The following is a 23,942-nucleotide window of genomic DNA, read 5'->3' as shown; positions in this document are numbered from 1 at the left end:
ATGTTTTTCAAATTGCAGGCAATCATCCTTTAAGTGGGGTGCTGTTCATATTTTAACGTGGAGTGGGATGGAATGAAATAGAAACTGAAAGCACCGCACCTGACAAGGATAAATATTGTTTCCTGAAACTTGATTCATTTGTATGTGTGTACGTTTGTGCTCATGTACTCACACAAACATATAAATGGACATTGGGTCCTTCTTCAAAATGCATTTCCTACTCTCGGCCATAAAAGTGCATGTTTCGGGGCACCTGGGTGGCTCAGTGGTTGAACATCTGCCTTTGGCTCAGGTCGTGATCCTGGAATCCTGGGATCGAGTCCCACATCTGGCTTCCTCTGAGAAGCCTACCTTTCCCTCTGTCTATGTCTCTGCCTCTCTCTGTGCGTCTCTCATGAATAAATAAAATCTTTTTTAAAAAGTGCATATATTTCTGGATGCTCCACATAAGGACTCTCCCTACCCATATTTCTAAAGAGTCTTTAACAAAGTGCCCTAACTGGGAAAGACATGATCCTTCCACCCCCTACGTCCCAGATAAGGCACCATGGTTGAAAGCTCATCCTGGAAGCCAGAACTTCGGGGTCAGGACTCCACTTCACCTCCAGCAAAACAGAGCATAACTTGGAAGAAACATCTGATCAGAAAGATAGCCTAATATGGGAGAAGAAAAACATGACCACATAGTTCCTGTGGTTACCAGCCCAGCCCTTGGCTCATTGCTGGAGTTATAAAACCCAAGACCAGAAAATAGAAGCAGCATCTGCCCAGGGCAGCCTCACTGAGAAGATGCATTGTCTTCCTCTCACCCTGCTGCTCCTTCTCCTATGTTCCAGAGCAGAAGCTGGTGAGTCTTGGGATCCTTCCCCCTGGAAACGGCAGGATCAGCACCCCAAAACCAAGTTTAGTCTGAATATAGCTGACTCATAAGCAAGGTGGCAGGATCTCTCTGTAGGAGTCCAGAGTGAAGTTCCAATTGGGATATACCCACCCAATCTCTGTAGCCTGTGGTAATTCCCAGGGACAAGGAACCCCACTGACTAGGGGAAAGCCCAGAACAGGTGAAAGGAAGAGGGATATCTTCTCACTGTGAGATACTGTGTAGAAGGCCCTAAGTTCTCTTTATCTTCTGAGCTTCGGGGCTACACTTTATCTGTGGCCATTCTGTGACGCTGCTCACACAACCTGTGGAGAAGGTCAAGACAAGAACCTGGGGAGCTTGCCCTACACGGTGACAAAGGAGCATTAAGGCCTGGGCAATTTTGGAGTAGGAGAAATCTGAGGTAGAAAATGCCTGAATGGTAACAGAGGCCAGATTGGCTGTTGTACCCAGAAGAAGGAATGAGAATTTATATGGGAGGTTGTGGGTGGGGAGACCAGATACTAGAGCCTCCTGAGGGGGATGATGGGCCGAGCACAGGGTGAGGATGAGATTCAAAAGAAGCCCTTCCCAACTCCAGCCCAGTCTACGCATTCTCTGTATTCAGGCCCAGGGGCTCTCTGTTCCAGAGGAGATCATCGGGGGCACAGAGTCCAAGCCACACTCCCGCCCTTACATGGCCCACCTGGAAATCCTCACTCTACGGAATCACCTGGCGTCTTGTGGTGGTTTCCTGATAAGGCGGAACTTCGTACTGACAGCTGCTCACTGTGCAGGAAGGTGACACAACAGGGTCCTGTTTATCTCCAAAAGGGGGATAGGGTAGCAGGGTAGCAGTGAGGGATGCACACTTAGGCAGCCTGAGGAGGGGCTCCTGGGACTGGGAGAGGCAAGACTTGAATTTAAGGGAATTGGTCCCATAATTGATGGATGCCCTGATCTTCAATCACTGTGAGCTCGGCAACCCTTCAAAGGAAAAGGAGCCCCTAACCAAGTGTCCCTCCTCTAAAAGTAACTCCCTTCTCCTCGACCCCAACATATGAGACATGTGACTTTCAGGCCACTTCCTCTCTGCCCTTTCCAAGAACGCTGGCCTTTAGTTCTCAGGGACTTGACCCATCCTTTCCATGGGAAGCAGAGAACAGGGTCTACCAGGGAAACCCCACCACCTCCCCCTTTCCTCTGATATCTCTCAGAGGGCTGGCCCTCACATAAGGCCCCCTGAATTAGGAAGCACTAACCCTGCCTCTGGATCCCCCATGGCCGACTCGGTTCCCAGCAATTCCTGAGGGTCCTGGATATTGTCACCATTTCCCTAGTGAAACCTAACCCCCCAAATGCCACATGTGGCCCAGGGAAAGGAGGGGTGGGTAGAGTCCAGTAACCCCTGTGATAGACTCCAGTCCTCAGTGGGCAGATCCCAGGAGGAACCCTAGACCATCACTGTTTCTCCTTGTCCTTCCTTCTCTCTCTCAACAGGTTCATAATGGTCACCCTGGGAGCCCATAACATACAAAAGAAAGAAGACACGTGGCAGAAGCTTGAGGTCATAAAACAATTCCCTCACCCAAAATATGATGACCTTACTCTTCGCCATGACATCATGCTACTGAAGGTGATGACTTCTTTCTCCCCCTCCTCCACTTCCCATTCTCTTAGTTTTCTCTTTCAGGTCCCCAGTGCCCTGAAATTTCCTCAACCTGCCTATGGACTCCAACCCCACCAAGTCCCACCCCACCCCCGGGGGGCTAGTTTTAATGTGAAACAGTTTGCCCTGTCCTCCCCTGATTTCCTCCACCTACCCCATCAGCCCTTTCTGGCACTGACAGCCCCTCCTGCCCTTCACAGTTGAAGGAGAAGGCCAACCTGACCCTGGCCGTGGGGACCCTCCCCCTCTCACCCCAGTTCAACTTCGTCCCACCTGGGAGAATGTGCCGGGTGGCTGGCTGGGGAAAAAGACAAGTCAATGGATCAGGCTCTGACACTCTGCAAGAGGTGAAGCTGAGGCTCATGGACCCCCAGGCCTGTAGACACTACATGGCTTTTGACCACAACCTCCAGCTGTGTGTTGGCAATCCCAGGAAGACAAAATCTGCATTTAAGGTAATCCTCCAACAAGGGTTCTTTTCCATAAATCACTGTTTGTTTGGGGTCCAGAATGTCTCCTGGAAGAAGAGGGGGTGGGTAGACTGTCAGGTGGCCACAGGGTTTCAGATCATAGGCCTAAGGAACTGGAATCACCCCTCTCCAGATCTATCCCCCCACCCATACAGTCTCTAACCATCCCTCCAGGCTGCGGCACAGGGCACACAGGGTGGCAAGAAGGAAAGGGAGAAGGGGCATCACACTGAGACATATAACCCCATGAGGAGCCAGGGCTGCTGGGTCTGACCTGAGGTCTCACTGTGACTCGGAATTGGAACCCACAGGCAGAAGTGGATGACTTCTCTGCTGACCTTCTGTGCGCTCTCTCTCCCTCTTTCTCTCTCTGCCCCACAGGGAGATTCAGGGGGCCCTCTTCTGTGTGCTGGGGTAGCCCAGGGAATTGTGTCCTATGGGCAGAATGATGCAAAGCCCCCTGCTGTCTTCACCCGAATCTCCCACTACCGGCCCTGGATCAATAAGGTTCTGAAGCAGAATAAAGCCTGAATGGAGCCTGGGCAAGCCTGAGGGGAAATCTGGAACCAGACCTGAGCAGGCTCTCTGCCACTTACTCTGGAGCTGCCTCTAGTCTCTACTGAGGCCCCACTACATCCCTCAGACCCAAGAGGGCTCCTCCAGGTCACAGAGTCCTCAGTAAACCTCAATAAAGATCCAGCTTCCAGACTTGAGTGTGTGTCCTCTCTCTGACATTCCTTTCTCCTGGCACAAAGCAACCGGCCCCCAGCCTAAAGCAGCCTACAAGTTTGGAAGGAGTGGGAGTGGGGGTGGGTGGGGAATGTGAGAGACACAGAAACAGAGAGAAAACAATGAAGAAAAATTAGGGAAAGAGAGAGGGAATCCCTGAGGAGGCAGGATCCATATTTTCAACTTAAACAAGACATTACACCAGATCCTTGCTATAATCATCAACTTTATACTAATTCGGATTTATCTCTAGTAAGAGTCAGAATCACTAAGGTCAATGTGAATCATAAGCAAAGATATTAGATGTTTAGAGCAGCCCTGACCTCTCCACACTAGGTACCAGGAGTAGCACCTCTCTGCACTAAGTTACGCCAACCAGAAGTGTCTCAAGGCATCACCAAGTATTCCCTAAGGGCGCAGGGGAGCAGGAATCATCCTCAGTGAGAACCACTGGTTTATTTTATTTTATTTTATTTTATTTTATTTTATTTTATTTTATTTTAGAGGGAGAGCATGAGTAGGGGTTGGGGAGGGACACAGGGAGAGGAAAGAAGCAGGCTCCCCACTGAGCAGGGAGCCCAGTGTGGGGCTGGATCCCTGACTGAGATCGTGACCCAAGCCAAAGGCAGATGCTTAACCAAATAAGCCACCCAGGAGCTCCAATACACGATAATGTTTAAATATGCGATATTGGGAAGGCAGTTGGTGCCGCATAGAGCCCTCCTCACAGTCCATCTCGATACGAGAAGATCTACCATCTGTGGAGCTTTGATCTGAGATGCAAAGATTGTCTCTCACTCCCTGCTGCAAAACAGAGAGCTAGAGCAGATAAGATGAGGGACAGCATCACTAGTTCTGCATAAGCAACACCCAGCCCCAAGGGCTGCACCCAAACCAGTAGGAAGTCAAAAGCCTAGAGTCTACTCAGCACAAAGGCTTCCCTTTTGAGGGACTGGCTGGAGGAAAGAAACCAGGGCAGGAGGACAGGGATGGGTACAACAGAAGCTTGAGGCTGACAGCAGTCCTGGCCTCTGAGGGTCTAGTTAGTCCCTGCCCAAAGTGAGTTCTCTCTAGCAATCCGTCTTTAAGACATAATCAGAGATAATGTCTTATACAAAAATTAATGAATAAAGATTTTAATCTCAGCATTGTTAATTATTGAAAAATTAGAATCCTGGCTGTGGGACAAAGTTTAAATGGTAAATTCATATGATTGCATATTTTTAATTCATTAAAAATTTGTCTTCAAAAACAATCATGTGGGAAAATTCCAAACTTCAGTGTAATGTAATGCAGGATTTGTTTTTCCTGGGAAGACCCCAGACTTTTCCTCTTCTCACTGTAAAATATCCCTTGACTGAACATCCCTCTACCAGGCCAAGAGAGATTAAGAGGAAGCTAACAGATCTCTGCCTGAAATATGTGATTTGTGACTGGGGCCATTATTTACTGAGTCTACATTTTGTCTGCTTTTCTGTTTGTTTAAGATTGATTTATTTAGGGACACCTGGGTAGCTCAATGGTTAAGCCTCTAGCTTCAGCTCAAGCCGTGACCCTGGAGTCCCAGGATCGAGTCCCATATCGGGCTCCCTGCGTGGAGCCTGCTTCTCCCTCTGCCTATGTCTCTGCCTCTCTCTCTCTCTGTGTCTCTCATGAATAAATAAATAAAATCTTTTTAAAAAGAAAAAAAGATTTATTTATTTGAGAAAATGAGCAAGGGAGGGGCAGAGGGAGAGGAAGAACCTCATGCACACTCCCCACTGAGCATGGGCACCCCGTCCTGCTCCCCAACTCGGGGCTCAATCCCAAGACCCTGATATCATGACCTGAGCCCAAACCAAGAGTCAGACGTTTATCAACTAAGCCACACAGACGCCCCTACTGAGTCTATGTTTTTGATTAAATGATGAAAGGCTTCTGTCCTTACTCAACCTTTCAATACTTTCAATTTATTTGGATACTTTAAGCCTTTGGAGTTTTGTGTTTTTGTTTCTCCTACATGACTTTAGGGCTATGAAACACCATGGCTCCCCAGAAGAGTTGGCTACATTACCGTTAAGTTCATTTCATCACTTAGGAAATGTTGCAGGAGTAGCAACCAAAAAACTGAGATCTTTGCTAGTGTTCATGATGGTTTTCCTGATGCCAATCGTCTCCGATATTCATCTCACACATGAGCTTATCTAGGTTGGGCTTGCGGGCTCTGAAAAGTGCAACATGACCAACTGCAAGTTTTCCACTGCTGGCCCCACCTCTGGGCTGTGAAACAGCCACATCAACGTGTTCTTTTGGCCTTTATCCTCAAAGGGTCTGTCTGTCTGGTCCCAGCAGTAACAGATGGCACGGTCACCCAGGGTAATTTAGGAAAAGTTCAATGACACCTCTATGTGCGAAGTGAATAGGAAACCAATAGGGGATGGTTACACACCCCAGGGTTGGCAACGGTACGAAGCCACCAGTATCCCTGTGGCATGAAGGGGGCTGGGGGAGGAGTGGTTACTGGAACACAGGAGAGCTGAAGCTCCATCTCCACTAGCTGGATCTGGAGCTTCGGGGCAGGAGCTATGGGCTGCAGAAGGGCCCACAACCAACCAATTCGAAGTGGATTCCCATGGAAGGACTGTGTGAAAAACTTCTACCATTTCACTCTACTTCTGCTCCCCAATTCCTGCCAGGGCTCCCATTGGCCAATCCCAACTGAAGGACAGAGGACAAGGGGGCTTTTGAAGTAGCCCACAAAGGTTTGCTCCAGAACAGGATGGAGAGTAAATCTAATAGATCAGAGAGGATCTGCACAATCCCGAAAGGAAGCTTCCATCGAGTCCTTTGACCTCTTCCCTGTCCCATGTCTTTGGTTGAAAGTTCTAAAGCCATCCCCCATTCTATTCACAGCAGCCTCCTTAACTCTTCCTCTCCAGAAACAGAAGGAAAAGCCAAAGGTCACATTACCAAACCAAAAGTAGCTTTCAATGCCAGAGAGCAGCAGGCCCAGGAGGGACACTGCTATGATTCAATTCTATGTGAGACGCAGGAACTGCGAGTTTTTTAAGGCAAACCCTCAAGAGACTTCTGGTCCCTAGGTGACAGAAGGCCACCAATGGGGTCAGAGCTGTTGTAGGAGACAAAAAGACATCTTTTGATTACTGGATGACAATGAATTGCCAACAATGGCTCCTAGAAACAGGGATACAACCTGGATCCCACCATTCCATCCCAGAGAGGGGATACACTCCTGTGCTAGGAAACATAAGCAGTCCTCCCACCACCCTTGATCTGACTTTAAGATGTTCCTCTAATCCTTGGCCAATGGAACCCACAAAATATCCAGCACTTCTTTTTTAAGATTTTATCTATTTATTCATGAGAGACACAGAGAAAGAGAGGCAGAGACACAAGCAGAGGAAGAAGCAGGCTCCATGCAGGGAGCCTGATGTGAGATTCAATCCCAGAACTCCAGGATCACGACCTGAGCCAAAGGCAAACATTCAACCGCTGAGCTACCCAGGCATCCCAATATCCAGCACTTTTGAGGTCTCTTGCATTATAGAATATGGCTGAGAGTAATACTTGGGAACCCAATATGCAATCATGGCCCATCTATTAGAGTTGAGAGCTACATGCCAAGTGACAAATGAGGTACTCATCCATGTCCATCTCACAGTAGGTCATTTGAGTTCTTGACCTCACCCTGTGGTCAACTCTTTGGTCTCTGAACTCTTTGGTCTCTTGGAATGTATATATGGCACTTAGAAGTGGACAGAACTTTCATAATGATACCCTGATTTATGAAATAAGGTTCATTTTGGTAAGAAAGGCTAAAAGGAAGCCTGTATAGCTGCCTCCCCACCTCTAGCCAGAATGATAAATCAGAAACATTACAACATCCCAGATGAAATGGCATAGTGTAATGGCACTCTTTTTGCTTGTTTGTTTTGAGAGAGAGAGAGACCATGTGAGCCAGTGGAAGTGGTACAGGAGAGAGAGGGAGAGAGAGAGAATCTTAAGCAGGCTCCATGCTCACTCTGATCTCACAACCCAAAGATCATGACTTAAGCTGAAATCAAGAGTGCTTAACCGACTGAGCCACCCAGGTGTCCCTGTGGTGACACTCTTAAAGACTTAAAGGATGGAGGAGATAGTATCCTGGAAAGCCAGATATACCATGGCACATGGCAATGGACTCCCATAAACTTCAAGTGGTAGCCCCACTGCTGCTGCTATTTTGCATATGTCATATCTTTGCTAGAATAGTTTAACACAGACTCTAGCATTTTACATGTGACCTTGGATCAGGCAAATGTGTTCTCTCAGTCCACATCAGGAAGAAGGATTGCAACAGTCCACACTCACCTGAGGAGGAAAGTGGTCTGCATTCACTATCTTGCCTCAGGATTATGTTAACTCTTCAGTTCTCTCAGGATACCCCAAAGGGGCCTTTATGTCTGGACATTGCACGGAACATCAAACAAGCCCACTATACTAAAGGCATAGAGCACTAAGAGGAGCAGAGCTTGGTAGGCCTCTTTGGATTTGGGAGATAGCATATAAACACTTGGGAATACTGCTCTGGCTCATTTACTGGGTGTCTCAGAGAGCTGATGACAGTGTTGAGAGAAAGTATCCCAAAGCCAGAGAGGAATCTGCTGCAGGTTCAGGCCCAAAGAATCCCAACTGACCCATGGGTGTTATAAGCTTTCCTGATAGATAAGAGTGAGCATTTATGAAGTGACTGACAAGGCCTGACTGGTGAATTACAGCCCAGCCCTCTAAGCCTCCCTGTCGTGAAGCTGCACCTTCTGAAGCAGAGAGTTATTTACCATATGACAAGTAACCCCTGGAAAGCTATTGGGCCCTAATAGTCACAGAGTATCTTATCTTGGGACGTGAGTGACTGCGATCAGACCAACTGAATTAAAAACCCTGGTTCCCAGGCATTAACTGGAGGATTAGTCCACCAGGACTGAGGACATAGTAAGGGCTTCACTAGTTACGGCTGCCAGCTGTCACGTCAAGCTTGTCTCGATAGTGCGAATCCCTAGGCAACAGTGAACTTACCTCACTGGCAGGGGTAACTCACCCTTTTTATTATACAAAAATGGAGTCGTTGCCACATAGTAAGAGCAGGAAGGAGGAGGAGGCACTCCTTGAGGCTTCTATGCCTGGTGATAACTTAAACACGTAGCTGTAACCACCCTACCCTGAAGAAAAGGACAGTAAGCTCAGAGATAAAGGTCTGGGTTACCCTACTGGTTAAACAATTTAAACCAACAGAAGACTTGCCAACAAGTGGAGCAGAAGGAGGGTGGCAGATAGGTGGCCAAGGAGGAAGACAACTACCAATGATGACCCTAGGACAAGCTGCAACCAGAGGGACTGTGGCCTGTCCTTACAAAGTGATTACCATTCACATCAGTAGACTTTGTGAGGCGTCTGTGTGGCTTAGTAGGTTAAGCGTGCCTGACTCGGTTTCTGCTTAGATTGTGATCTCACAGTCCTGGAATGGAGCCTGGCCTCGGACTTCCTGCTTGGTAGGGAGTCTGCTTCTCCCTCTCCCTCTGCTCGCAGGCTCTCTCTCCCTAAAATAAATATATTTTTTTAAAGAATTTATTTATTTATTCATGAGAGACACGGAGAGACAAAGGCAGAGACATAGGCAGAGGGAGAAACAGGCTCCATGCAAGGAGCCTGATGTGGCACTCAATCCTGGGAATCCAGGATCACAACCTGGGCCGAAGGCAGGCGCTCAACTGCTGAGCCACCCAGGTGTCCCAAAAAGCACTTTCACTGTTTTTGTTTGTTTGTTTGTTTGTTTTTTAAAGATTTTATTTATTTATTCATGAGAGACACACAGAGAGAGACTCCATGCAGGGAGCATGTGGGACTCGATGTCGATGTGGGACTGCATGTGGGACTCAATCCCGGGTCTTCAGGATCACACCCTGGGCCAAAGGCGGCGCTAAACCACTGAACCACCCGGGCTGCCCCTGTTTGTTTGTTTGTTTGTTTGTTTGTTTGTTTAAGATTTTATTTGTTTATTTGAAAGAGAATGAGCATGAAGTAGACTCGCCACTGAGCGGGGAGCCCCATGCAGGGCTTGATCCCAGGACCCTGGGATCATGACCTGAGTTGAAAGCAGACAACTTAACCAACTGTGCCACCCAGGCACCCCTCCCTAAAATAAATAAATAAAACCTTAAAAAAAAAAAGTCTTTCAAATGGGTAGACTTTAAGTAAACCTCTATAAGGCAAGGGGGCTTCAGACAATCAGGTGACGGCCTTACAAGCAAAGACAGGTTGCCTGACATAGAAGGATTCTTAAGACATAGAAAACCTGCCCATTTCCAGATGGCTGCCCTAAGGAATTCAGATTCAAGACTGCAACATCAACTCTTATCTGAACTTTGAGCCTCCTGATGTGACCTACAGATTTCAAACTTGCCAGTTCCTATGGTGGTGTAAGCCTGTTCCTTATATCTCTTATAGAGGGCACCGGGGTGATACAGTCAGTTAAGCAACTGACTCTTGGTCTCCCCTCAAGTCATGATTTCAGAGTCATGATCTGAGTAGTGGGGTTGAGCCCCGTGTCCAGGTCCCCACTAAGTCCAGAGTCTGCTTGGGATTCTCTGTTTCCCTCTCTCTCTCTCTCTCTGCCCCTCCTGTTCACTCTCCCCTCTCTCTCTCTCTCTCTCTCTCTAAAATAAATAAATAAAAATTTTAAAATAACAATAATAATATCTCTTATAGATAGATTGTTGTGCCCAAGATTGCAAATCCGAGAAACCACCAAGGAGCCGACACCGATGCAAGGACAAGAGGGTTTATTTGCAAGCTCAAGCTTGGGTCCAAGTACACCCAACACAGCGGAGCAGGGACTTGGACCCCAAAGTGGGTTACAGCTCGGTTTTCTATAGGCTGGTCTAGGGGATTTTCAGAAGGGATGGAGGAATTTCTCAAGTTCTGTTTACATTTTGATATGGGGCTTTCAAGGGCATTGAGCTCTGTTCTCATTCTAATATGGGACTTTCTACCACAGGTGTGGGCTCTGTTGTCTTTCTGATACGGGATTACCTGCCAAGGACATTGAGGACATTCTGCAGTTTTTCCCATAAAGTTCAGCTCTTATTCACAGGGGCCTAAGATGGCTGTACTTGTGCTAATGCTAAACTTTAGGTGGGATGGCCTTAATTTTTCTCGGCCTCCACATTTCCCCCTCTCAGAGGAACCTAAAGAAGGACCCAATCATGGGTCCAGGTTGGTCTCAGAGTGAGGCAGTGGGAATGATTAGATCATGATTCAAACCAACCTTGTTGCTGTTCTCGCTCCTGTTTGCGTCTAGCCAAACCTTTTCTGACTTTTGCCATAGATTCCCGGACTATTCCTGAGTGGTCAGTAAAGAAGCAACACTCCTCATTTGGGGCAACACATAACCCCCCCCCCTTGCTTGCAAAAGCCTCTCTACAGTTAAGATGCTCCCATCTTTTTAACCCTTAAAAGACTTTAAAAGCAAGGCTGAATTGGGTGCACATTTTTATTTTTATTTTTTTTATTTTTTTTAACAGAGTATTTATTCAAGTTGTTTACTGTATAATTTCTCATGTGCCATTTTGGAAGTTCTTTATTGTAAAGACTATTCTTTTGTCTGATGACAAACAGCAGCCACACTGTCAGTGATTATTCCGGACCTCCACGTTGGATAAATTCAATTTCTTCTTGAGACACAGGTTTCCTTCTGTATTTCTGAGGTAATGTTTTTATTATTTCTGCAGTATCTGGTGGACCATGATGCATCAGCAAATCTGGTGATTTACTTCCCTTAGAATGCTGTGAAATTGAAGAAGAATGAGACGGTAGTCCTGCTGATCTCAAAACTTCTGATACATTAGGTTTAGGATTGTCTCTTCTGTCAGGGAACTTTATTAATGGTGTATGTGGCTTGACTACCTGAACGACCCTGCTGGCGGACACCATCTTGCTGCCCATCATGACCCGGGTGCACATTTTTAAATGGCTAACAGGGAAGCAACATTAGTGGGGTAAGTGAGAATGGCACAGTCTTAGCTTTGGGGATTGTCCTTGTCTGGTTGGCCTTTCCATTCTGGAACAAAGTCCTTGAGAACAGCGTGTGAGTCAGCTGGCTGGACGTGGGTGTAGTGGACCCAGGGAGTAATCCCGTCGACCTTGAGAGAGGTGGGAGTGGTCAGGCTCATGATGTAGGGTCCCTTCCAGTGAGATTGAAGTGTCTGGTGTTGGTATCTCCGCATGTACACCCAGTCACCCGGCCAATACAGATGGGGGCCCAGGGGTGGCCCAGTCTTGTAGAGGGCCCTCAACTTAGGCCACACCTGCTCATGAGTTCATTGTAACATTTGGAGGGAGAAAAGGAGTTGGTGATCAAATTCAGCAAGCACCTCGGGTTTTAAATTGGGGATAATAGGTGGAGGAAAACCAAACATGGCCTCGTAGGGAGTCAGTCCCATCTTATATGGGGAGTTCCTCACCCTATATAGGGCGAAGGGGAGGAGAGTCACCCAGTCCCCGCCAGTCTCCAGGGCTAATTTAGTTAAGGTCTCCTTTAATGTTCTGTTCATCCTCTCTACCTGTCCTGAGCTTTGGGGCCTATATGCACAATGTAATTTCCAATCTGCCCCAAGTACTAGTGCCACTCCCCGTGCTACCTTAGAGACGAGTCCTGGTCCATTGTCTGATCCAATTCTAACAGGAAAACCATACCTCGTTAAGATGTGGTCATGGTCTGTGCTGTTTCATGTTTGGTGGGAAATGCCTCTGTTCATCCTGGAGGACAGTTTGTGGCTGTGGGATCCTTAAGACGGTTTCCTTCCATGCATCCGTCAACCATCTTTATCCATCCTTTAATTTGTACCCAAGGTAGCTCACCTCTGCTCTGCAGATCTAGGCTTTTTTAGCTGAGGCCCTAGAGCCGCTGTGGTTTGGAGCAAGTCCCTGGTGCTTCGTAGGCATGTGTCCTGGTCCTCCACCGCCAACAGGATATCAAATGAGCGTGCTCGGAACAGAACTCCCCCAAGTCTTCGTGTAAGGCCTCATCGAAGATGGTCGGTGAATTTTTGAATCCTTGTGGTAGTCGAGTCCAGGTGAGCTGGCCAATGATGCCTTTCTCAGGGTCCATCCATTCAAAGGTGAAGAGGTCTTGGCTCTTGGGTGCTAAAGGCAGGCTGAAAAAGGCATCTTTTAAATAGAAGAGGTGTATGGGTTTGGGACCGTAGGGTGCATATCCTCTACTCACCAGTTGACTTCCCTTAAGTCCTGGGGTGGCCTGTAATCATTACAGTGCGGTTTCTGAACTGGCAGCAAGGGAGTGTTCCATGCCAATTGGCAAGGCCTCAATATGCCCGAGTCCAGTAGTCGCCGTATGTGGGGTGTGATTCCCCTACGTGCTACGAGAGGCATGGGGTATTGGCGGACCCTGACAGGGTCTGCCTCCGGCTTTAGTTCTAGGTATATGGCCGGTCGGTGCCAGGCCAGCCCAATTCCCCCAGTTTCTGCCCACACTTGGGGAAATTCCTGCAGCCAATGGTCAGTGTCATTCATTGGGGCTGAGGGCATTTGGTGGAGACGATATTCGTCTTCTAAACTCAGGAGAAGCACCTGAATAGGGTGCCCCTCCTTGTTTAGGATTTTTGCCCCTTCGGGGTGGAAGCAAATTTGTGCCCCCATCTTGGTGAGCAAATCCCGACCTAACAACAGGTAGGGACACTCAGGGATGGCCATGAAGGAATGGGATACCCGGCCCATGCCGAGATCCACGGTTCTTCGGGTAGTCCATGAGTACTGTTTGGTGCCCGTGGCCCCTTGCACCCATGAAGTCTTGTTTGCCAATTTCCCTTGGGGTTGTAATAAAACCGAATCATGTGCTCCAGTGTCTACTAGGAATTCAACAGGTTGCCCCTCCATTCTGAGAGTTACCCTGGGCTTGGGGAGGGGTGCCAAACCCCAGCTCCCCTAGTCGTCCAGGTCCTCCATCTCCAAGATCTTGTCAGGGGCCTGAGGTCTTTTGTTAAGACAGTCTTTCACGCAGTGGCCCTCTTCTTTGCAATAAGAACATTGGTTTTTGTTCAGCTTAGGGCGCTCCCAACAGGGACCAGGGCCATCCTCCTTACCTGTCCCTGAAGCCAGCTTCTTGAGGTGCCTCCGTCTTTCCTGTGGGTCGTCCATGGTTGTGGCCAGTAGGATCTTGGCCAGGTTTCGGGTCTGCTGGTCACTTAGTTTGGTTTATTGCTCTTCCGGACTTTATTATTATAGACTCTTTCTGCTACTATAAGTCCTGCAAGCTCTTCTCTCCTAGTATTCTCTCTAGGAAGGCTGCTGGACTCTCGTCCTTACCCTGTCTTACATAACCATACCTCTGCCAGACTGGGAGACTTGTGCGCGGCAGCCTGGAGACCTGCCATTAGAGTCTGGCAGTGGACCTGGAGTCTCTCCTTACCTTCAGCCGAGTTGTGCACTTTGGAGAGTAAAAATGGTTTTAGCCAAGGAGGGGGATTCTCACTCATGTCCTGCCAGACCAGGATGTAGGGAACCTGGTCAGAGTGGCCGTCCGGTTTGTTCCTGAAGATCGCAGCCTTAACCTGTAAGATAATAGGTAGGTGAAAAGTACCTTCTCGGGGCCATCCCACGTCAAAGGTTGGCCATTCTGATATGCAATAAATTTGGAATCTCTCTCTCCATATGTCTATGCTCAGAATACAAGCTCTTTCCCTAATATCCGAGAAGTGGGAGAACATAAGAGACAGGGGAGTGGTTTCTGTCTCCCCCATTATGTCCCCAATCCACACCAAGACACAGACAGTAAAGACGATTAACAAGGACCCAACAACACAGACAAATGCACAAACAGTTAACAAGGACATAGTAACACAGACCAGCCCGCAAACAGTTAACAAGAACACGGTAACAGACAAACGTTCCTGTGCGGCTGCGGAGACAAAACAGAAAGCAACCCGAAGGGCTGGCAGCCGGCCCTCCTTACAGATGAGGACCCCCGTCCTCCTTTACAGATGAAGACCCCATCCTCCTAACAGATGAGGACCCCCGTCTTCCTTTACAGATGAGGACCCCATCCTCCTTACAAATGAGGACGCCCCGTCCGCCTTACAGATGAGGATTCCCGTCCTCCTTACAGATGAAGACCCCGTCCTCCTTACAGATGAGGACCCCGTCCTCCAGGCAGGGGCAAGGGACGTCTCCTCAAGACCCCCAGTGGATGGCCCACCAGCGCGCCGCCTAAGCCAATGCCAACCCAATACACATTGGAATTCCTACAGGTAAAAGTACAGTTTAGAGCTCTCAGAGAATATGCACGCAAAAAGTGGAAAAAGTTGAGTGCACTCACCACGCGTGAAAGTCTCCGGATAGGGTCCTGGAGGTCTCTCGGATCCCAGACAAGCCCCCATATGTTGTGCCCAAGACTGCGAATCCAAGAAACCACCAAGGAGCCGACGCCGACACTGATGCAAGCACACGAGGGTTTTTTTACAAGCTCGAGCTTGCGTCCAAGTACACCCAACACAGCGGAGCAGGGACTTGGACCCCGAAGTGGGTTACAGCTCGGTTTTCTATAGGCTGGTCTAGGGGATTTTCAGAAGGGATGGAGGAATTTCTCAAGTTCTGTTTACATTTTGATATGGGGCTTTCAAGGGCATTGAGCTCTGTTCTCTTTCTAATATGGGACTTTCTACCACCGGTGTGGGCTCTGTTGTCTTTCTGATACGGGATTACCTGCCGAGGACATTGAGGACATTCTGCAGTTTTTCCGGTAAAGTTCAGCTCTTATTCACAGGGGCCTAAGATGGCTGTACTTGTGCTAATGCTAAACTTTAGGTGGGATGGCCTTAATTTTTCTCGGCCTCCATAAGATACCCAAAATATATATATGTGTGTGTACATTTTATGTAAATTGAAATGACCGCTACCTTGAAGAATCAATGACAAGGCAAAATGAACTCAGTGTAAGGCAGGAGTGGACCTGACCATTTCAGAGGGAAGAGATGATCTGACTCTGTCCCTACTCCGTCCCTGCTCACTGAAGGGTGCTTCCATAGAAGGTTTCTTACTCTAGTCATCCACAACTCGTTCCCTAAAAGCTTTCCCTGGAATAGGTGCATGTTTAGCCAATGCACACAGCAGAAGAGAAGTGGCCCCTAAAGTAGCTTCAACCCATAAGGGATGGAAACTGGTGTTTAATTAACCCAGTGTCATCACTCGGCTGATGAGACAACTCTGAGGCATGTCTTACACCATCTCCCCAAAGTCCCAGGTGAGATGAAGCCCCAGGTGTCCACAGCAGTTATCTGCTCAGTAACATACCCTGTATTTTCTTTCCCTCTTTCCTTCCCTACTCTACTTCTCTCCACTCCTCTGTTGACACTTCCAGGCATCACATCACAGATGAACTACTTGCACTCAAATCTTTGTATCATGGTGTGTTCTGGGAAAATCCGATCTGAAATATTCCCAGAAACCAAGATTTATTAAATCTGTTGTAATTAGCACAATGAGATGTTGATGCAAAGACAATTAATTAGAGCAATTAAACAGAATTGACTCTAGAAAGAGACACATTCATCTATGGACACTTGGTCTAAACAAAGGAACAACTGCAGGATAGTGGGAAAGGACAGTCCTTTCAGAACGCACTGCTGGGCCAAGTGAATATCCATGGGGAAAATGAAATTTGACCTCATCTCACAAACACACAAAGATCAATTCCAGGTGGTCCACACATGACAGGTAAAACAATGAAACCCCCAGACAATGTGACAAGAGAGTATCTTTTAACCTTGTGCTTTGGAACGATCTCTTCCAGGCACACAAAAACCACTAAAGTAAAGCGAGTTTCTCAATCTTGCACTACTGACATTTTGAACTGGATAAATTTTTGTTACGGGGGCTGTCCTGTGCATTGTAAGATGTTCAACAGCATCCCTGGCTTCCCATTAGATGCCAGTACCACTGCCAATACTACCCCAATTATGACAACCAAAAGTGTCGCCAAGACATTGTCAAATGTCCCCTGGGGGTACAGCTGCCAGATTTAGGGAGAAAACAGAACACCCAGTTAAACTTGAATCTTAGATAAACAATAGCAAAATAGGGATCCCTGGACAGCTCAGTGGTTTAGCACCTGTCTTGGGCTCAGGGCGTGATCCTGAAGTCCCAGGATCGAGTCTGACGTTGGGCTCCCTGCATGGAGCCTGCTTCTCCCTCTGCCTGGGTCTCTGCCTCTGTGTGTGTGTGTGTGTGTGTGTGTGTGTGTGTGTGTGTGTGTGTGACTCATGAATAAATAAATAAAATCTTAAAAAAAAACAGCAAAATAGTATGTGTACCAAATATTATCTAGGAAATATTTCTATTAAATTTGTTTCATTGTTTATCTGACATTCAGATTTAACTAGATGTCCTGTATTTTATCTGAAAGTCACCTCTAGTAAAGAACTACTGTCTCAAAAGAAAAATGATTTGATATATTGGACAACAAGAATCACCTTTATTTATCAAAAGACATCTTTTAGAGAGTGAAAAAGCAAGCTACCAAGTGGAAGAAGATCCTTGTATCTATCACATATGCCCAGCTAAGGGCTCACACGCAGAATTTATAAATAATGCTTTATGAGCAATAAGAAAAAAACCAGACCATGCAATAGAAATGCAGACAAGAGACAAGAAATTCACAAAACAAGATATCCAAGTAGCCAATAAACATGTGAAAGGCACTCAACCTCATTTGCAATCAGGAAAATACAAATTGAAACGACAACGCAATACAACTACACACTCACCAGAATGGCTACAAGACTAATAATATCAGTACCTGCAAGGAGAGCAACAGGAACTCGTCTAAACAGTGCGGGAGGGGCAGCCCCGGTGGCACAGCGGCTTAGCGCCGCCTGCAGCCAGGGCCGTGATCCTGCATGGAGCCTGCTTCTCCCTCTGCCTGTCTCTGTCTCTGTCTCTGTCTCTGTCTCTCTCTCTGAATAAATAAATAAATAAAAATATTTAAACAGTGCGGGAGGGCCTGTAAACAGACTCGACCACTTTGACAGCATCAGTTGAGAAGCAGAAAACATGCACATCCTCTGACCTCTCAATTCCACTTCTTGGAATATACTCAAAAGGAAGACCTGCATCATAAAGCATGAACAAGAATCCTCATAAGAACATGATACTTGAAAAAAAAAAAAAAAAAAAGAACATGATACTTGGAAACAATCCAAAAGTCCATCCACAGTAGAATGAGTGAATACAACTGCACTCTGGTATACTACAGGGGAGGGATACTCAGGTAACCCGTGGCAATTAAAAGTTTGGGCTCCCTGCATGGAGCCTGCTTCTCCCTCTGCCTGTGTCTCTGCCTCTCTCTCTCTCTCTCTCTCTCTCTCTCTGTGTGTGTGTGTGTGTGTATGTGTGTGTGTGTCTCTCATGAATAAATAAATAAAATCTTTTTTAAAAAATAATTAATTAATTAATTAATTAATTAACGTTTGGATTTTGCGGGCTCCTGGATGGCTAAGTTGGTTGAGGCCTGCCTTCGGATCAGGTCATGAGCCCAGGATCCGAGGATTGAGCCCTGACTCGGGCTCCCTGATCATCAGGGAAACTTCTTTTCCTTCTCCCTCTGCCCCTTGCCCTGCTCGTGCATGCATGTATGTTCTCTGTTTCATTAAATAAAATCTTAAAAAAAAAAAAAGTTTGGATTTTTTGTTGTTGTTAAGTTGTTCCCAGTCCCTCTCAGTGTTTTGGTTACCTTATTTCTAGTTGATATCTAACTCTTGCCATCCAGTGACCTCTGTTTTTCCTCACCCAGCCAATTTGACCATATTTTTTTTAAGCTTTTATTTATTCATTTGAGAGAGAGAGACAGAGAGTATAAGAGAGAACACACACATAGGAGCAGGGGAATGGCAGAGGGAGAGGGAGAAGACTCCCCTCTGAGCAGGGAGCCTGATGCGGGACTCCATCCCCAGGCTGGGGTCACAACCTCTGAGCCACCCAGATGTCCTTCGACCATAGTTTTCTTTTTTTCTTTTTCTTTTTCTTTTCTTTTTTTTTTTTTTTATTTATTCATGAGAAACCCAGAGAGAGAAGCAGAGATACAGACAGAAGAAGAAGCAGACTCCCTATAGGGGCTCCATGTGGGACTTGATCCTGGGACTCCAGGATCACACCCTGAACCAAAGGCAGATGCTCAACTGGTGAGCTCCCCAGGTGTCCCGACCATAGTTTTCTTAAAGATTTATTTATTTGTTTGAGAGACAGACAGCACGAGCGGGAGGGGCAGAAGGCGAGGGAGAGAATCTCAAGCAGACTCCATGCTGAACCAAGAGCCCCACGAGGGCTCAATCCCACAACCCTGAGATCAGGATCTGAGCCAAAACAAGGAGTCAGGTGCCCAAACAACTGCACCACCCAGGCACCCCTGACCATATTTTTTAAAGACTTATTTTTACCTGTACCAGCCTCTTTGACTATGCTGGTTAATCACCAATGAGGATTTTTTTTTTTTTTTCCGTAAATGCCTGAAAACATCAATGCAGACACTTTCTTTCTTAATTTACAGGGTGGTTACCTTTAATATTTTACCTTTCAATTTGTCATTAATTAATTTTCCTACTGTATCTGTGATCTCCCTTCTCCCACAAGGATGCTGCATATAATTGGGCATAAAGGCTACTACTAAAGGAAGTGCAGCTCACACCCTGCCTGCCTGCCTGCGGCCTCATCCCAAACCCAAGGTAAAAACAGCAGCTCTAATTCCACCCTAACAAAACCTATTCCACCCCTTCCTCAAGCAGCACAGTTTGCATGAAAGTAATGGCTGCTCTAACCTCTCTGTTTACTCCTTGGACTGGTCAGGTGATCCCTGGTGGAGAGAGCTCTGTGTTTTAGATTCATGTTTCATTCTTTCGTCCATTCCATCTGGAATAATAGAAGCATCCTTTGGCTTCTCAGCACCTCACCCCCGCCTTTGAGAGTTTCCCCAAATGGGTGCCAAATAGTACTAACAGGCCAATGAATAAATAACAGAACACTGGTAACAGTCTGCCGACCATGGCGTCCCTCTGAGAGGGCAGGAAATGGAATTTCTGGACTAGTGAGGCCTCTGGTGGTACAAGAAGAGCTGTCGTTCATACTGAACATTTCCCTTCAGCCTGACAAGAGTCTAATCTCTGTGGGTGTGTCTCTGTCTCTTTCTGTCTCTGTCTTGCTCTCGCTCTTTTTCACACACACACACACACACACACACACACACACACGCGCACATAGACTCCAGCACTGGCAGAGTCCATAGGAGGGAGGGCAATCCTCGGCTCATTTCATTTCTCACTCACTGCTCTGGAAACTAGACTCAGAGAGATCTCAGGAAGCACTTGGTCTTCACAGCAGGTCCAGACCAAGGACAGAAGGAGATGGGGCTGATGCTGGAGGTGAGAAGGTATCAACTCCTGAGTAAGGCCCCAATGTGAACAGATGCCTGGATAGAGGTCTGACAGGAGAGGGTGGCATCTAGAACTCTCATGGAGAAGAGAGGAGAGAAGAGAGGATGACCCCCCATACACACCCCGGGGGGGAAAGCTGGCATTCCCACAGAGGGTGAGACTCCAGGAACTCTGCTTTTTTCACCACAAACCCTGGGGTCAAAGGAAACTATCTTTAAAGGGAGGGAGGGGGTTCTAAGATCCTTAATCTTCTATGTCTCCAGTATTAGGATTTTGATTGGATGGTCAGCGGCTTCTACCATATTTTAATAAGAAACTATGTGAAATGACAACGTGAATGCAGTTAGCAAGTAACATCCCAGAGCCTAAGAGAAGTTGCAAAAATCTGCCCAAACAAAATGAAGCAGGAGACATTCACACACCTAGAAGCAGCATAGGGGAAGGGCAGAGGTGCCCGTCACCAGCAGAGCCCCCATCCTGCCCTGCCCCTGCCCAAGCTGAGGCAGCAGCCAGGACGCCCCCTAAGTCTTGGCTCCCTGGTGTGCCCTGGGGTGATGGCCTTACCACCCAGAGGGACCATGCTTATTATTGACCACCTCTTCTTTCTCTCCTGGCTTTGTCTTTTACAGTGAGCTGGGGACTGGGCAGAGGGAGGGGAGGTCCTGTTAAACCAGATGCCTTTAGACCATGGATTCAGGACAGTGGAGTTTCATCAATAACTTCATGGCGGTAAGGCAGGAGTTCCTTCCGGAGCTTTGTGTCCTCCGTGGGAGGGGATATAGACAGGGACAGTGCTAGCTCCCAGCAACCACTTCTCTTCCGGGGGCTGCTGGGGAACAGGTCCTGGCTGACCATACTCAAACTCCTTAAAGTCTTTCTTTGTCTGGGTCCCGGGGATGAGTGAGTTGACTTCTTTCTTAGCCTCTCCTCTTACAGCTGAACTAGTTACGTTGAACTGTTTGCAGCTCTCACAGTCTACCTGACTGACCCTTCAGCAGCTAAAATATTCAAAGCTAAAAGCCAGACAACAAGACATGAGACATTTCTGCCTGTATCTGGGTGTTGGTGCAAATGCAGCTGGTTTGCCCTTCAGGAAGCAAGGGTCTCTGCTGAGTCTGTAGCAATCACAAGGATTTCACTCACCAAAACGAGACAGCTTCCCCCACAGCTGCTTCCTGCAACAGCAAAAGGAGCTGAGCACGGTACCCACCACTTTACCTAAAAAATAAGAAGTCAGGTCCCCCAGTGCTCCTCCTTGACTGCTTTCCTGCTAGCCCCCACAGGTAAATGCTGTCCTGGGATTTTTTTCACTTTCACTCCCATGTATTTCTTTTACTTTAACCACAAATCTGTCTCCTCAATAAAAAGTGCATTATTTTGCCTATATTTAATCTTAAAATAAATAGTATCATACTGTGAACACTTTCCTGCAACTTCCTTTTCACTTTAACATTATAGTTGTAAGATCCATCCATGGTGAAATCTGTAACTCCAGTGCATCTAGTTATTTCAATTTCTTAGTCTGTTAAATCTATAGATACTGATTATCCCTATTACCTTACTTTGAGCTTTCCAATTTTGTCTAAGCTTTCGTTTTTTATTATTTCTTGATAACTCTTTTGAATTGATTCGATTATTCTCTCGTTTCTACTGACTTGGAAGTGCACATTTTATTTCTAATATGTAATAGTTGCCTTCATTTTTCAAATGTATATGTCACAAAGTTTAATATTATTCAGTATTGTTATTCTTCCCCAGCAACTCAGCTCCAGTTCCATTATTGGTGACTCATATTTTAGTTCCGTTTCAATTTTTACCCACAAATCAAATATTATTGTATTGCTTTATATGGCCAATATTTGCTTATATTTACACATTTGTTTACAAATTTTTTGAACATTATTCTTTTGCATCTCACACCTTCCTTTGGAGATCATGCTCTTTTTTCCTGCAAAGTTTATAAGTCTGATGATAGTAAATGCTCTCTTTTTTGGCTTGTCTAATAGTACCTTTGGTGTACCTTCATTCTTAAATTCCAGTTTGTAAACAGTTCTAGGGTGGCAATTATTCTCTCTTCGCATTTGAAGCCTTTATTTTATTACTCCACTGGCTCCTATTTCTTCAGCAAAGGTGTCTGTTGCCCATCTAACTGTTATTTCTTTTTTTTTTTTTTTAAGATTTTATTTATGTATTCATGAGAGACACAGAGAGAGAGAAGCAGAGAAATAGGCAGAGGGAGAAGCAGGCTCCATGCAGGGTGCCCCATGCTGGACTCGATGCCAGGACCCCGGGATCACAGCCTGAGCCAAAGGCCAACACACTCAACCACTGAGCCACCCAGGCGCCCCTGTTTATTTCTTTATAGATAATCTGTCTTTTATTTCTGTCCTCTTTTAATACTTGTTTGTCTGTTTTTATAGTTTTATTATGGTAAATAAATCTATGGATTTATTTTTATTTATTCTACTTGAGATTCATTTTGCCTATTTAATCTGAATATTCATATATTTCATTAATTTGGAAAAATAATCAGATATTAGCTTTTTAAATATTTTCTGTGTCCCCTCCCCTGTCTCCTCTCTTCTGAGTCTGCCAATAGAAGAGTTTGAATCTCTCGTTTTATCTTGTCTCTTATGCCCTCTTTTATATTTTTTACCTCTTTGACTCTCTCTGCTGCATTCTGGGTAATGTCTTCAAATCCTGGGTGGCCTAGTCAATTGTCTGCTTTCAGCTCAGGTCATGATCCCAGAGCTCTGGGATCAAGCCCCACATCAGGCTCCCTGCTCAGCAGGAATTCTGCTTTTCCCTCTCCCTCTGCCCCTCCCTGATGCTCACCCACTTTCTCTCTCTCAAATAAATAATTTTTTAAAAATCAAATTAATCATTTCTTAACCAATACCAAACTTATTCACTGCATTTTTAATTTTCAATCATTTTATTTTTAATTTTTTATTAACTTTTTATAAATTAACTTTTTATCAATTCCACTGGAATTTTTTAATAGTATGTTGTCTCTATCTCATGTTTTTAATGTCTTCTCTGGAAACATTTTAGACTTGGTGGGTTTTTTGTTTTGTCTTTTATTTTTTTATAGATTTTATTTATTTATTCATGAGTAACACAGAGGCAGAGACAGAGGGAGAAGCAGGCTCCTTGCAGGGAGCCCGATGTGGGACTTGATCCCCAGACCCAGGATCACCCCTGAGCCAAACCGTCCAACCCCGTCTGCCCAACCGCTGAGCCACCCAGGCTCCCTTCACAATGCATTTAAATGGGAATGTGTTAAATTGTATCCAGCATATCCAGGAAATTTGCAATGCGAGATTTTTTAGGAGTACAGCCAACATAGTGTTCTTCCAGAGGGTTTTAAATCATTCTGTTTGCAACGTGGAACAGTTTGGAGAGGAGAAACCCTTCGAAGCAGAGAGACCTACTAGGAGCCTACAGCAGAAATTTACACGAAAGAGGATAACGACTTGAAGAGTAGTGGTGGCAGAGATAAACAGAAATAGATGGATCTTGGAGATATTTAGTAAGTAAAATCAGCAAGGTTTCAGACATCCAAGAAGACATGTCTAGTAGGAAGGTTTTTTTGTTTGTTTTTTATTTATTTATGATAGTCACAGAGAGAGAGAGAGAGAGAGGCAGAGACACAGGCAGAGGGAGAAGCAGGCTCCATGCTGGGAGCCCGACGTGGGACTCGATCCCGGGTCTCCAGGATCTCGCCCTGGGCCAAAGGCAGG

At 46.3% G+C, this 23,942-nt stretch overlaps 1 protein-coding gene and 1 pseudogene across 1 annotated transcript; one reads left to right on the top strand and one right to left on the bottom strand.

Annotated features, from left to right (window-relative positions):
- The first annotated feature begins 758 nt into the window (after positions 1–758).
- On the top strand, positions 759–3,704 carry CMA1 (chymase 1). Its single transcript, NM_001013424.1, is given in 5 exon segments — positions 759–847; positions 1,510–1,660; positions 2,360–2,495; positions 2,729–2,983; positions 3,380–3,704. Coding segments are annotated over 5 exon segments (750 nt in total). The 5' UTR covers positions 759–789; the 3' UTR covers positions 3,530–3,704.
- Positions 3,705–11,273: 7,569 nt separating this feature from the next.
- LOC100684143 lies at positions 11,274–12,082 on the bottom strand (annotated as a pseudogene).
- Positions 12,083–23,942: the final 11,860 nt, after the last annotated feature.

The sequence above is a fragment of the Canis lupus genome, chromosome 8, assembly GCF_011100685.1.
Source record: "Canis lupus familiaris isolate Mischka breed German Shepherd chromosome 8, alternate assembly UU_Cfam_GSD_1.0, whole genome shotgun sequence".
In the NCBI taxonomy this organism is placed as follows: domain Eukaryota; kingdom Metazoa; phylum Chordata; class Mammalia; order Carnivora; family Canidae; genus Canis; species Canis lupus.
The sequence above is the reverse complement of the archived record's forward strand: the minus strand, read 5'-3'. Positions and strand labels throughout refer to the sequence as shown.